Here is a 13,502-nt window from a genome sequence, read left to right on the forward strand (position 1 = left end):
TTACGGGAGAATTTACTACCGTATTTTAAAGTTGTTCATATACAGTGTAGTGTGTTTCACTTGACACACACACACACACACACACACACACACACACACACACACACACACACAAAATGGGGCCCAGGACAAATGAAAGGAGCAGGCCAATCCATAGCGCACCTACCACGGAAAAAAAAATTCTAGCGCACAACTTTTACTTAACCCCCCAATATATATAAAAATACACCCCCCCCCCCCCCCCCCAATACATATAAAAATACAACCGGGTCTCTCGGCAGCGGCGGAAGTCAGCTGGGCTAAGCTTCCGCCTCACCGGTGTGAGAGGGAGGCCCGGCGCACACAAGAGCAACCATTGTGGGACAGAGGTGCCTGCAGCGGGGCAGGACCGGAAGCAACTGCTGTGACGTGCAGCCGGGCCCTGCCACCGACAGCCCCCCCAGCCGCCGGGCTACCGCCACCCCCTCCCCTCTCCCCTCCCCCCACAGTTCCGCCACCCACAGGCCCCTCGCAGTTCCACCAGCTGCCGGGCCCCCGCCACCACCCCCCGCAGTCCCGCCAGCCGCTGGGCCCCCGCCACATCGCCAGCCACCGCCCCCCCCCACCACCACACCGCCCTCCCCCTGCAGCCACCGGCCCGACCTGTGATAATCCCCAAGGCAAGCCTGATTTGTATATGTATTGGGGTGTATTTGTATATGTATTGGGGGGGAGTGGGGTATATTTGTAGATGTATTGGGGGGGAGTGGGGTATATTTGTAGATGTATTGGGGGGAGTGGGGTATATTTGTAGATGTATTGGGGGGAGTGGGGTATATTTGTAGATGTATTGGGGGGAGTGGGGTATATTTGTAGATGTATTGGGGGGAGTGGGGTATATTTGTAGATGTATTGGGGGGAGTGGGGTATATTTGTAGATGTATTGGGGGGAGTGGGGTATATTTGTAGATGTATTGGGGGGAGTGGGGTATATTTGTAGATGTAGTGGTACAGTAGGTGCGCTATGGGTTGGGGGGGTTTGGGGGGTCTGCTCCTTTAATTTGTCCTGGGCCCCATGATTTCTGTTGGCGGCCCTGATCTCTCACACAAAATCCCAATCACACACAAAATCCCAATCACACACAAAATCCCAATCACACACAAAATCCCACATAATATCCCAATCCCACACACACAATATCCCAATCCCACACACACAATATCCCAATCCCACACACACAATATCCCAATCCCACACACACAATATCCCAATCCCACACACACAATATCCCAATCCCACACACACAATATCCCAATCCCACACACACAATATCCCAATCCCACACACACAATATCCCAATCCCACACACACAATATCCCAATCCCACACACACAATATCCCAATCCCACACACACAATATCCCAATCCCCCACACACAATATCCCAATCCCCCACACACACAATATCCCAATCCCCCACACACACAATATCCCAATCCCCCACACACACAATATCCCAATCCCCCACACAATCCCAATCCCACACCCACACACAATCCCAATCCCACACACACACAATTCCAATCCCACACACACAATCCCCCCCACACACACAATCCCCCACACACACACAATCCCCCACACACACACAATCCCCCACACACACAATCCCCCACACACACAATCCCCCACACACACAATCCCCCACACACACAATCCCCCACACACACAATCCCCCACACACAATCCCAATCCCCCACACACAATCCCAATCCCCCACACACACAATCCCAATCCCACACACAATCCCAATCGCACACACAATCCCAATCCCACACACAATCCCACACACGCACACAATCCCAATCCCACAATCCCAATCTCACACAATCCCAATCACACACAATCCCAATCCCACACACACACAATCCCAATCCCACACACACAATCCCAATCCCACACACACAATCCCAATCCCACACACACAATCCCAATCCCACACACACACAATCCCAATCCAACACACACAATCCCAATCCCACACACACAATCCCAATCCCACACACACAATCCCAATCCCACACACACACACAATCCACTCCCCCCCACACACACAATCACCCCCCCCACACACACACACAATCCCCCCCACACACACACACAATCCCCCCCACACACACAATCATACACAATCCCCCACACACACAAATCACAAACACACACAATCCCCCACACAATCACACAATCCCACACACACAATCCCCCCTCACACACATACACACACACACATTCACACAATCCATCAAACACACTCACAATTCCACACAAATACACACACCTCTCCCTGCACTCACACAGACACATTCCCCCTCTCCCTGCATCAGAAGCTATCTGATTGGCTACAGCCTGTCACATGAGGAGACTGCCTCTGTAAAAATCAAATTCTACTGTCTACAGAGATTTATATCTCTTCGTCGCTCTGTCGCGCCTACTATAAGCGCATGCTACAGATTCAATGCATTTGTTTTGAAGCGACGTCGCATCGCTGTCGCCGGCACTATAAGCGCAGCCTCAGGCACCTCCATGCCCAGGTTCCACAAAGAGTGGTACTCTCCATTACCAAAGCTGCTGAATATTAAGTGCCGTATTGTAGCTCTAGCGAACGCTCGGCACTCAGCAGAACGGAAGACTTGTAGAAGATATGTGTTCGTAAAAGACAAAAGCAGTTTTTGATTTTAAAGGTGCAGTGTTCTGGTTTTAACACAAGGAACGGCAGCTTCAGACCTGGCACAAAGGCCAGCAAAGCATGTGCGCTCGGCGATGTTCGGAACAGAAAAGGTTAAGCTGCGGAGCGCTGTGTTACGTAGCTAAATATGTCATTAAAATGCAGAGGAGACTGTGTCCTTGGCTTGCAGTAAAATGCTTTGGTTTTATAGGCTGGAAGCATAAACTTTACCCCGGGAGCAATTACAGCGCAGCCCGTTCCCCGGCTTTCATCAGCACAGAGTCCGGAAAGGGCTGGACTCTATTCAGTGTCAATGTATATACAGGAGCCTCCGTGTGTATATACAGGGCTGTGACCCCATTCTCCCCGTGTGTATATACAGGGCTGTGACCCCATTCTCCCCGTGTGTATATACAGGGCTGTGACCCCATTCTCCCCGTGTGTATATACAGGGCTGTGACCCCATTCTCCCTGTGTGTATATACAGGGCTGTGACCCCATTCTCCCTGTGTGTGTATATACAGGGCTGTGACCCCATTCTCCCTGTGTGTGTATATACAGGGCTGTGACCCCATTCTCCCTGTGTGTATATACAGGGCTGTGACCCCATTCTCCCTGTGTGTATATACAGGGCTGTGACCCCATTCTCCCTGTGTGTGTATATACAGGGCTGTGACCCCATTCTCCCTGTGTGTGTATATACAGGGCTGTGACCCCATTCTCCCTGTGTGTGTATATACAGGGCTGTGACCCCATTCTCCCTATGTGTGTATATACAGGGCTGTGACCCCATTCTCCCTGTGTGTGTATATACAGGGCTGTGACCCCATTCTCCCTGTGTGTATATACAGGGCTGTGACCCCATTCTCCCTGTGTGTGTATATACAGGGCTGTGACCCCATTCTCCCATGTCTATATACAGAGCTGTGACCCCATTCTCCCGTGTGTATATACAGGGCTGTGACCCCATTCTCCTGTGTGTATATACAGGGCTGTGACCCCATTCTCCCTGTGTGTATATACAGGGCTGTGACCCCATTCTCCCGTGTGTATATACAGGGCTGTGACCCCATTCTCCCCGTGTGTATATACAGGGCTGTGACCCCATTCTCCCCGTGTGTATATACAGGGCTGTGACCCCATTCTCCCCGTGTGTATATACAGGGCTGAGACCCCATTCTCCCCGTGTGTATATACAGGGCTGAGACCCCATTCTCCCCGTGTGTATATACAGGGCTGTGACCCCATTCTCCCGTGTGTGTATATACAGGGCTGTGACCCCATTCTCCCTGTGTGTGTATATACAGGGCTGTGACCCCATTCTCCCCGTGTGTATATACAGGGCTGTGACCCCATTCTCCCCGTGTGTATATACAGGGCTGTGACCCCATTCTCCCTATGTGTGTATATACAGGGCTGTGACACCATTCTCCCCGTGTTTATATACAGGGCTGTGACCCCATTTTCCCTGTGTGTATATACAGGGCTGTGACCCCATTCTCCCCGTGTGTATATACACGGCTGTGACCCCATTCTCCCCGTGTGTGTATATACAGGGCTGTGACCCCATTCTCCCCGTGTGTATATACAGGGCTGTGACCCCATTCTCCCCGTGTGCATATACAGGGCTGTGAATCCATTTTCCCCGTGTGTATATACAGGGCTGTGACCCCATTCTCCCTGTGTGTATATACAGGGCTGTGACCCCATTCTCCCTGTGTGTATATACAGGGCTGTGACCCCATTCTCCCTGTGTGTGTATATACAGGGCTGTGACCCCATTCTCCCTGTGTGTGTATATACAGGGCTGTGACCCCATTCTCCCTATGTGTGTATATACAGGGCTGTGACCCCATTCTCCCTGTGTGTGTATATACAGGGCTGTGACCCCATTCTCCCTGTGTGTATATACAGGGCTGTGACCCCATTCTCCCTGTGTGTGTATATACAGGGCTGTGACCCCATTCTCCCATGTCTATATACAGAGCTGTGACCCCATTCTCCCGTGTGTATATACAGGGCTGTGACCCCATTCTCCTGTGTGTATATACAGGGCTGTGACCCCATTCTCCCTGTGTGTATATACAGGGCTGTGACCCCATTCTCCCGTGTGTATATACAGGGCTGTGACCCCATTCTCCCCGTGTGTATATACAGGGCTGTGACCCCATTCTCCCCGTGTGTATATACAGGGCTGTGACCCCATTCTCCCCGTGTGTATATACAGGGCTGAGACCCCATTCTCCCCGTGTGTATATACAGGGCTGAGACCCCATTCTCCCCGTGTGTATATACAGGGCTGTGACCCCATTCTCCCGTGTGTGTATATACAGGGCTGTGACCCCATTCTCCCTGTGTGTGTATATACAGGGCTGTGACCCCATTCTCCCTGTGTGTATATACAGGGCTGTGACCCCATTCTCCCCGTGTGTATATACAGGGCTGTGACCCCATTCTCCCTATGTGTGTATATACAGGGCTGTGACACCATTCTCCCCGTGTTTATATACAGGGCTGTGACCCCATTTTCCCTGTGTGTATATACAGGGCTGTGACCCCATTCTCCCCGTGTGTATATACACGGCTGTGACCCCATTCTCCCCGTGTGTGTATATACAGGGCTGTGACCCCATTCTCCCCGTGTGTATATACAGGGCTGTGACCCCATTCTCCCCGTGTGCATATACAGGGCTGTGAATCCATTTTCCCCGTGTGCATATACAGGGCTGTGACCCCATTCTCCCCGTGTGTATATACAGGGCTGTGACCCCATTCTCCCGTGTGTATATACAGGGCTGTGACCCCATTCTCCCCGTGTGTATATACAGGGCTGTGACCCCATTTTCCCTGTGTGTATATACAGGGCAGTGACCCGATTCTCCCTGTGTGTATATACAGAGCTGTGACCCCATTCCCCCCGTGGTTGTGTATATAGAGGGCTGTGACACGATTCTCCCTGTGTGTATATACAGGGCTGTGACCCGACTCCCCCTGTGTGTATATACAGGGCTGTAACCCTATTCTCTGTGCATATATACAGGACTATAATGAGATTCTCCCTGTGTATATACAGGGCTGTGACCCGATTCTCCCTGTGTGTATATACAGGACTGTGACCCGAATCTCCCCGTGTGTATATACAGGGCTGTGACCCCATTCTCCCCGTGTGTATATACAGGGCTGTAACCCGATTCTCCCAGTGTGTATATACAGGGCTTTGACCCGATTCTCCCCATGTGTATATACAGGGCTTTGACCCGATTCTCCCCGTGTGTATATACAGGGCTGAGACCCGATTCTCCCCATGTGTAAATACAGGGCTGTCACATGATTCTCCCCATCTGTATATACAGGGCTGTCACATGATTCTCCCCATCTGTATATACAGGGCACTCACACAATTATCTGTGCATATATACAGGGCTGTGACACAATTATCTGTGCATATATACAGGGCTGTGACCCTATTCTCTGTACATATATACAGGGCTGTGACCCTATTCTCTGTACATATATACAGGGCTGTGACCCTATTCTCTGTACATATATACAGGGCTACAATGAGATTCTCCCTGCCTATATACAGGGCTGTGATCTCATTCTCTCTCACACAGAGTGTGAGCTCTTCAGAGGAGAATACTTGGTAGGCATTATTCTATGCGATGGGCATTATTCTATGCGATGGGCATTATTCTATGCGATGGGCATTATTCTATGCGATGGGCATTATTCTATGCGATGGGCATTATTCTATGCGATGGGCATTATTCTATGCGATGGGCATAATCCTATGCGATGGGCATTATTCTTTGCGATGGGCATTATTCTATGCGATGGGCATTATTCTATGCGATTGGCATTATTCTATGCGATGGGCATTATCCTATGCGATGGGCATTATCCTATGCGATTTGCATTATCCTATGCGATGGGCATTATCCTATGCGATGGGCGATGAGCATTATTCTATGCGATGGACATTATCCTATGCGATGGGCATTATTCTATGCGATGGGCATTATCCTATGCGATGGGCATTATTCTATGCGATGGGCATTATCCTATGCGATGGGCATTATCCTATGCGATGGGCATTATTCTATGCGATGGGCATTATCCTATGCGATGGGCATTATTCTATGCGATGGGCATTATTCTATGCGATGAGCATTATTCTATGCGATGGGCGATGAGCATTATTCTATGCGATGGGCATTATTCTATGCGATGGGCATTATTCTATGCGATGGGCATTATCCTATGCGATGGGCATTATCCTATGCGATGGGCATTATTCTATGCGATGGGCATTATCCTATGCGATGGGCATTATCCTATGCGATGGGCATTATTCTATGCGATGGGCATTATCCTATGCGATGGGCTTTATTCTATGCGATGGGCATTATCCTATGCGATGGGCATTATCCTATGCGATGGGCATTATCCTATGCGATGGGCATTATCCTATGCGATGGGCATTATCCTATGCGATGGGCATTATTCTATGCGATGGGCATTATCCTATGCGTTGGGCATTATCGTATGCGATGGGCATTATCGTATGCGATGGGCATTATCCTATGCGATGGGCGATGGGCATTATCCTATGCGATGGGCATTATTCTATGCGATGGGCGATGAGCATTATTCTATGCGATGGGCATTATTCTATGCGATGGGCATTATTCTATGCGATGGGCATTATTCTATGCGATGGGCATTATTCTATGCGATGGGCATTATCCTATGCGATGGGCATTATTCTATGCGATGGGCGATGAGCATTATTCTATGCGATGGGCATTATTCTATGCGATGGGCGATGGGCATTATTCTATGCGATGGGCATTATTCTATGCGATGGGCATTATTCTATGCGATGGGCATTATCCTATGCGATGGGCGATGGGCATTATCCTATGCGATGGGCATTATTCTATGCGATGGGCGATGAGCATTATTCTATGCGATGGGCATTATTCTATGCGATGGGCATTATCCTATGCGATGGGCATTATTCTATGCGATGGGCGAAGAGCATTATTCTATGCGATGGGCATTATTCTATGCGATGGGCGATGGGCATTATTCTATGCGATGGGCATTATTCTATGCGATGGGCGATGGGCATTATTCTATGCGATCGGCATTATTCTATGCGATGGGCATTATTCTATGCGATGGGCGATGGGCATTATTCTATGCGATGGGCATTATTCTATGCGATGGGCGATGGGTATTATTCTATGCGATGGGCATTATTCTATGCGATGGGCGATGGGTATTATTCTATGCGATGGGCATTATTCTATGCGATGGGCGATGGGTATTATTCTATGTGATGGGCATTATTCTATGCGATGGGCGATGGGTATTATTCTATGCGATGGGCATTATTCTATGCGATGGGCATTATTCTATGTACAGAGGGCAGCCGCTTGATAAAGTTACAGGATGAGCGGATTTGTGTTATTTTTGACCCGAGGCCGTCTGATAGGGCATGTAAAGTTTGAACATGGATTTGGTTACAGATGAGAGCAGCGTGATGGCCTTGCCCTGCGGCTAGAACATTGTTCCAGCAAGGTCATGACACAAATCTCCAACCCGACACCTTACAAACCAATGCTTAGTTGGAGGAAGTTAACCCCTTCACGTCCACAAAAGACTGCAACCCACTGTGGCCCAATGGGAAGCTGAACAGGGCCCACACGTCAGCAATAAGAAACGTCTCACTGTAAACATGACCCCTGCACATCCCCAGCTCCTTCCTGAAACACGGGCACTGCTTGTATTCCCTGAACAGCGTCAGTCTAATCAGCTTCCTTAGAAAGATGACATTCCCCTTCAGGTAACGTCTCGTTTATTTGTATCCTGTGAATGTACTTCACTTCTTGTCGGGAACTCTGTATTCAAGTAGATCAGCTACTTCTGTTTATCTGTTCGACTAAATGATGGCGTCATAATTACTTTGCCAACAAAAGAAAAAGCAGACAACAGTTTAGCAAGGGATTTGAAGACTGACAAACAGTCTCATCACCAAAAGACATTAGATCAGGTTTGGCCAACTCCAGTCCTCAAGGGCCACCAACAGGTCCAGTATTAGGGATATCCCTGCTTCGGCACAGATGGCTCAATCAAAGACAGAGCAACTGGTCAAGCACCTGTGCTGAAGCAGGGATATCCTGAAAACATGGCCGTTGAGGACACCTTCATTTGTAATGGAAATGTTAAAAAAAATGTTTTGTTTTTTTTAAAAAAACACTTCTACTTTTATTATGATACCATTATTATTTCTTAAAAATGTGTCAATCAGCTCCATGAACCGGTTACGGGACTAAGTCCACAATGTGCAGGACTGCCCCATTAATACCTTCCTGTTTCCTTTTAACCTCCCAATGATAGCCTCCCATTTTCTCGCCCACATTTTGCAGGTGTTTTTTTGTGACCCTTGCCCTCTCAGCGCAGCCCGGGGGGGGAGGGGGGACACTCATACCTGAAAGCACCACCTCGATGAGGTCTCCCTCCTGAATGTCAGCCTCGGACCTCACCAGCTGCAGGATGTTCTCAGAGTTGGGATCGTGCCGGAACAGAAGGATCTTGTCGTACATCCCATAGAATCCGCATTCCGGGAACTGCTCGGGACAAGGAAGAGATCGTGAGTAACAGGGCCAGCTCTGTAGTTCATTATTATTGCTCCGATACCCTAATAATGAACACACTGCACTGTGTAATGATGCAGAGTATCTCTATACACCTCCAGCCTCCTAATAAAGAACACGCTCCAACTCTATACACTTCCAGCCTGATAATGAGCACACTGCACTGAATAGTAATGAAGGGTCTCTGATAATGAACAAGCAGTGCTGTAAAACAATTTATAATAGAACGATTTACAATATGTGTGTAGCAGAGTCCCCCTCCTTACTTGCGATGAGGGGGGAACTGCTGGATTGCCCGCCCGAGCTCCGCGCGATCGGGAGTGTGGGGGCGGCCATTTTGTTCATCGTGCATGGGCAATACGACGAGGTGCGCATGCGCAGTGTCAGGAGTGAGGCGGCCATCTTAGAAAGGCTCCGCATATGCAGCCGCGGGACTACATGTACCAGAATCCGCTGGGGGGAGGAAACATCACATGGGTCTGTCCACGAAAATAAAGCTCTAGCAGCAGGAGGGACAGAATATCCTCTGCAGGCGGAGAACTGCAAGACTGAAGGTAGTGTCCAGGGAGCAGTGATTCCTAGGCTAGGCCTAGACCTGCCCCTTAGGCCCCAGCAGGCCCTGAGTCACCCCAGTGGAGTGTTGTAGGGAAGGCCCCAGATAGGGACTCTTGCCCTTAGCACCATAGTAGTACTGTTGCACCAGTGACCGGACGGCCATGCGGTGTCCTGCGGCCTAGGACCAGGCCACAGGACCATGAGACATTCAGGTGAGACACTCCTGCTGGAGCTCACCTCGTGAGGAGGATCAGGGCCCGAAGGAGTGAGGGGCTTGGTGTTGGAGGCCCCGCTGCGTGGGACCCGACTGTTCCTTGCTCCACCAGCTGCATCTGGGTACAGGAGTGCACAGGAAGATATACACGTGCACCAACGGTTCACACAGGGGCAGCGCTACCGCACATTTGGGTGGGACTTGCTGGGACAGGACACCAGGGGTATTGGTACCACAGTACCCTCAGTACATCGAGGGACCACCATTGATGTTAATGTATTGTATTGATGTGATTATTGTTATCGTTTGTTATACCTTACTACAGTAAAGTTATATTATACCAGGCTGTATAGTAGTTATTGGTTCCTATGAAGACTCATCCCGCTTACGCTCGAATCCTCACAGGTGGAGGCGCTGCACCGCGAGATGTAGTACCCCAGGCTCCCCCAGAAGCGGATCCTCACAGGTGGAGGCGCTGCACCGCGAGATATAGTACCCCAGGCTCCCCAGAAGCGGATCCTCACAGGTGGAGGCACTGCACCGCGAGTTATAGTACCCCAGACTCCCCCAGAAGCGGATCCTCACAGGTGGAGGCGCTGCACCGCGAGATATAGTACCCCAGGCTCCCCCAGAAGCGGATCCTCACAGGTGGATGCGCTGCACCGCGAGATATAGTACCCCAGGCTCCCCCAGAAGCGGATCCTCACAGGTGGAGGCGTTGCACCGCGAGATATAGTACCCCAGGCTCCCCCAGAAGCGGATCCTCGCAGGTGGAGGCGCTGCACCGCGAGATATAGTACCCCAGGCTCCCCCAGAAGCGGATCCTCACAGGTGGAAGCGCTGCACCGCGAGAAATAGTACCACAGGCTCCCCAGAAGCGGATCCTCACAGGTGGAGGCGCTGCACCGCGAGAAATAGTACCACAGGCTCCCCAGAAGCGGATCCTCACAGGTGGAGGTGCTGCACCGCGAGATATAGTACCCCAGGCTCCCCAGAAGCGGATCCTCACAGGTGGAGGCGCCGCACCGCGAGATATAGTACCCCAGGCTCCCCAGAAGCGGATCCTCACAGGTGGAGGCGCTGCACCGCGAGATATAGTACCCCAGGCTCCCCAGAAGCGGATCCTCACAGGTGGAGGCGCTGCACCGCGAGATATAGTACCCCAGGCTCCCCAGAAGCGGATCCTCACAGGTGGAGGCGCTGCAAGGCGAGATATAGTACCCCAGGCTCCAAAGAAGCGGATCCTCACAGGTGGAGGCGCTGCACCGCGAGATATAGTACCCCAGGCTCTCCAGAAGCGGATCCTCACAGGTGGAGGCGCTGCACCGCGAGATATAGTACCCCAGGCTCCCCAGAAGCAGAGCCTCACAGGCAGTTTCCCATAGGGAAAGGGGGTTACATATGTATATTATAAACAAATATAAAAAAGCTCACGAAATGTATGAAAAACAAAAGAATTCAACAAGTCCAACTAGATATTGAATATATTTTCCCAGCGCTCTGCTTTATCCCGTCTCCCTGTATTGCATTCCTTTTAATGAGCATTATAGGGAGACAGACTATACCCGCTGAGTGATATCCTGCAGGTCTGCCAGGCATGATCAGCACTCGAACTCTGCTCGCCGGCAGCAAAGGGTTAACATACAGCAGACTCTACCTTGTTGCCGGGCAAATCACAGCCCGCTGACGCTCCTTAACGAGGACTCTTCGTGCAACTAATAGCCCCTTGAACAGCATCCTCTGGACAGAAAGGGGTCTCCATGACAGCCGTGCGGCATCGGGCACGTTGCCATGGCTGCAAACACGAGGTATGTTTGGGGGGTTTGGAAGTACCGTGAACACCTCGTCAATTTAAAGAGAAGAGGTGTTTGTGATGCAAATAAAACCCTATTACACGCGTGCTGGGCGCAGGAGTGACTGGAACAGGTATTACAGACCAATACAAAACCCTCCCCTGGCAGCGCTAACCCCCAACATTACTCATCCACTGCGAGCGCTAACCCCCAACATTACTCATCCACTGCGAGCGCTAACCCCCAACATTACTCATCCACTGCGAGCGCTAACCCCCAACATTACTCATCCACTGCGAGCACTAACCCCCAACATTACTCATCCACTGCGAGCGCTAACCCCCAACATTACTCATCCACTGCGAGCGCTAACCCCCAACATTACTCATCCACTGCGAGCACTAACCCCCAACATTACTCATCCACTGCGAGCACTAACCCCCAACATTACTCATTCACTGCGAGCGCTAACCCCCAACATTACTCATCCACTGCGAGCGCTAACCCCCAACATTACTCATCCACTGCGAGCGCTAACCCCCAACATTACTCATCCACTGCGAGCGCTAACCCCCAACATTACTCATCCACTGCGAGCGCTAACCCCCAACATTACTCATCCACTGCGAGCGCTAACCCCCAACATTACTCATCCACTGCGAGCACTAACCCCCAACATTACACATCCACTGCGAGCGCTAACCCCCCAATAACCCAACACAGCCAGTGCTAACCCCCCCATAATTACCCCTCCCCTGTCAGCGCTAACCCCCAGATAACCCCTCCACTGCCCACGCTAACCCCCCCAAAAACTCCCCCCTGCCAGCGCTAACCCCCCAATATCCCCTTCAGTGCCAGCGCTAACCCCCGATAACCCATCTAATGCCAGCGCTAACCCCCCCATAAACCCCCTCCCCTGCCAGCGCTAACTTCCCCCAGATAACCCCCCACTGCCAGCACGTATCCCCCATAACCCCTCCGCTGCCAGCGCTAACCCCCCCAATAACCCCTCCACTGCCAGCGCTAACCCCCCCAATAACCCCTCCACTGCCAGCGCTAACCCCTCCACTGCCCACGCTAACCCCCCAATAACCCCTCCACTGCCCACGCTAACCCCCCCAATAACCCCTTCACTGCCAGCGCTAACCCCTCCACTGCCCACGCTAACCCCCCCAATAACCCCTCCACTGCCCACGCTAACCCCCCCAATAACCCCTCCACTGCCCACGCTAACCCCCCCAATAACCCCTTCACTGCCAGCGCTAACCCCTCCACTGCCCACGCTAACCCCCCCAATAACCCCTCCACTGCCCACGCTAACCCCCCCAATAACCCCTCCACTGCCCACGCTAACCCCCCCAATAACCCCTCCACTGCCCACGCTAACCCCCCCAATAACCCCTCCACTGCCCACGCTAACCCCCCCAATAACCCCTCCACTGCCCACGCTAACCCCCCAATAACCCCTCCACTGCCAGCGCTAACCCCCCCAATAACCCCTCCACTGCCAGCGCTAACCCCCCCAATAACCCCTCCACTGCCCACGCTAACCCCCCAATAACCCCTCCACTGCC

General features: G+C 51.4%; 1 protein-coding gene across 2 annotated transcripts in view; it reads right to left on the reverse strand.

Annotated features, from left to right (window-relative positions):
• Nucleotides 1-9,369, reverse strand: part of PRKD1 (protein kinase D1) — a 49,115-nt gene extending 39,746 nt beyond the window's left edge. For both annotated transcript variants that reach the window (XM_075613201.1, XM_075613199.1), the window contains exon 1: nt 9,201-9,369. In XM_075613201.1, coding sequence (XP_075469316.1) covers nt 9,201-9,315 — 115 coding nt within the window. In that variant the 5' untranslated portion in view covers nt 9,316-9,369. The remainder of the gene's footprint in view (nt 1-9,200) is intronic.
• Between the last annotated feature and the right edge of the window lie 4,133 nt (nt 9,370-13,502).

Source organism: Ascaphus truei, chromosome 9 (assembly GCF_040206685.1).
Source record: "Ascaphus truei isolate aAscTru1 chromosome 9, aAscTru1.hap1, whole genome shotgun sequence".
Lineage (NCBI taxonomy): Eukaryota > Metazoa > Chordata > Amphibia > Anura > Ascaphidae > Ascaphus > Ascaphus truei.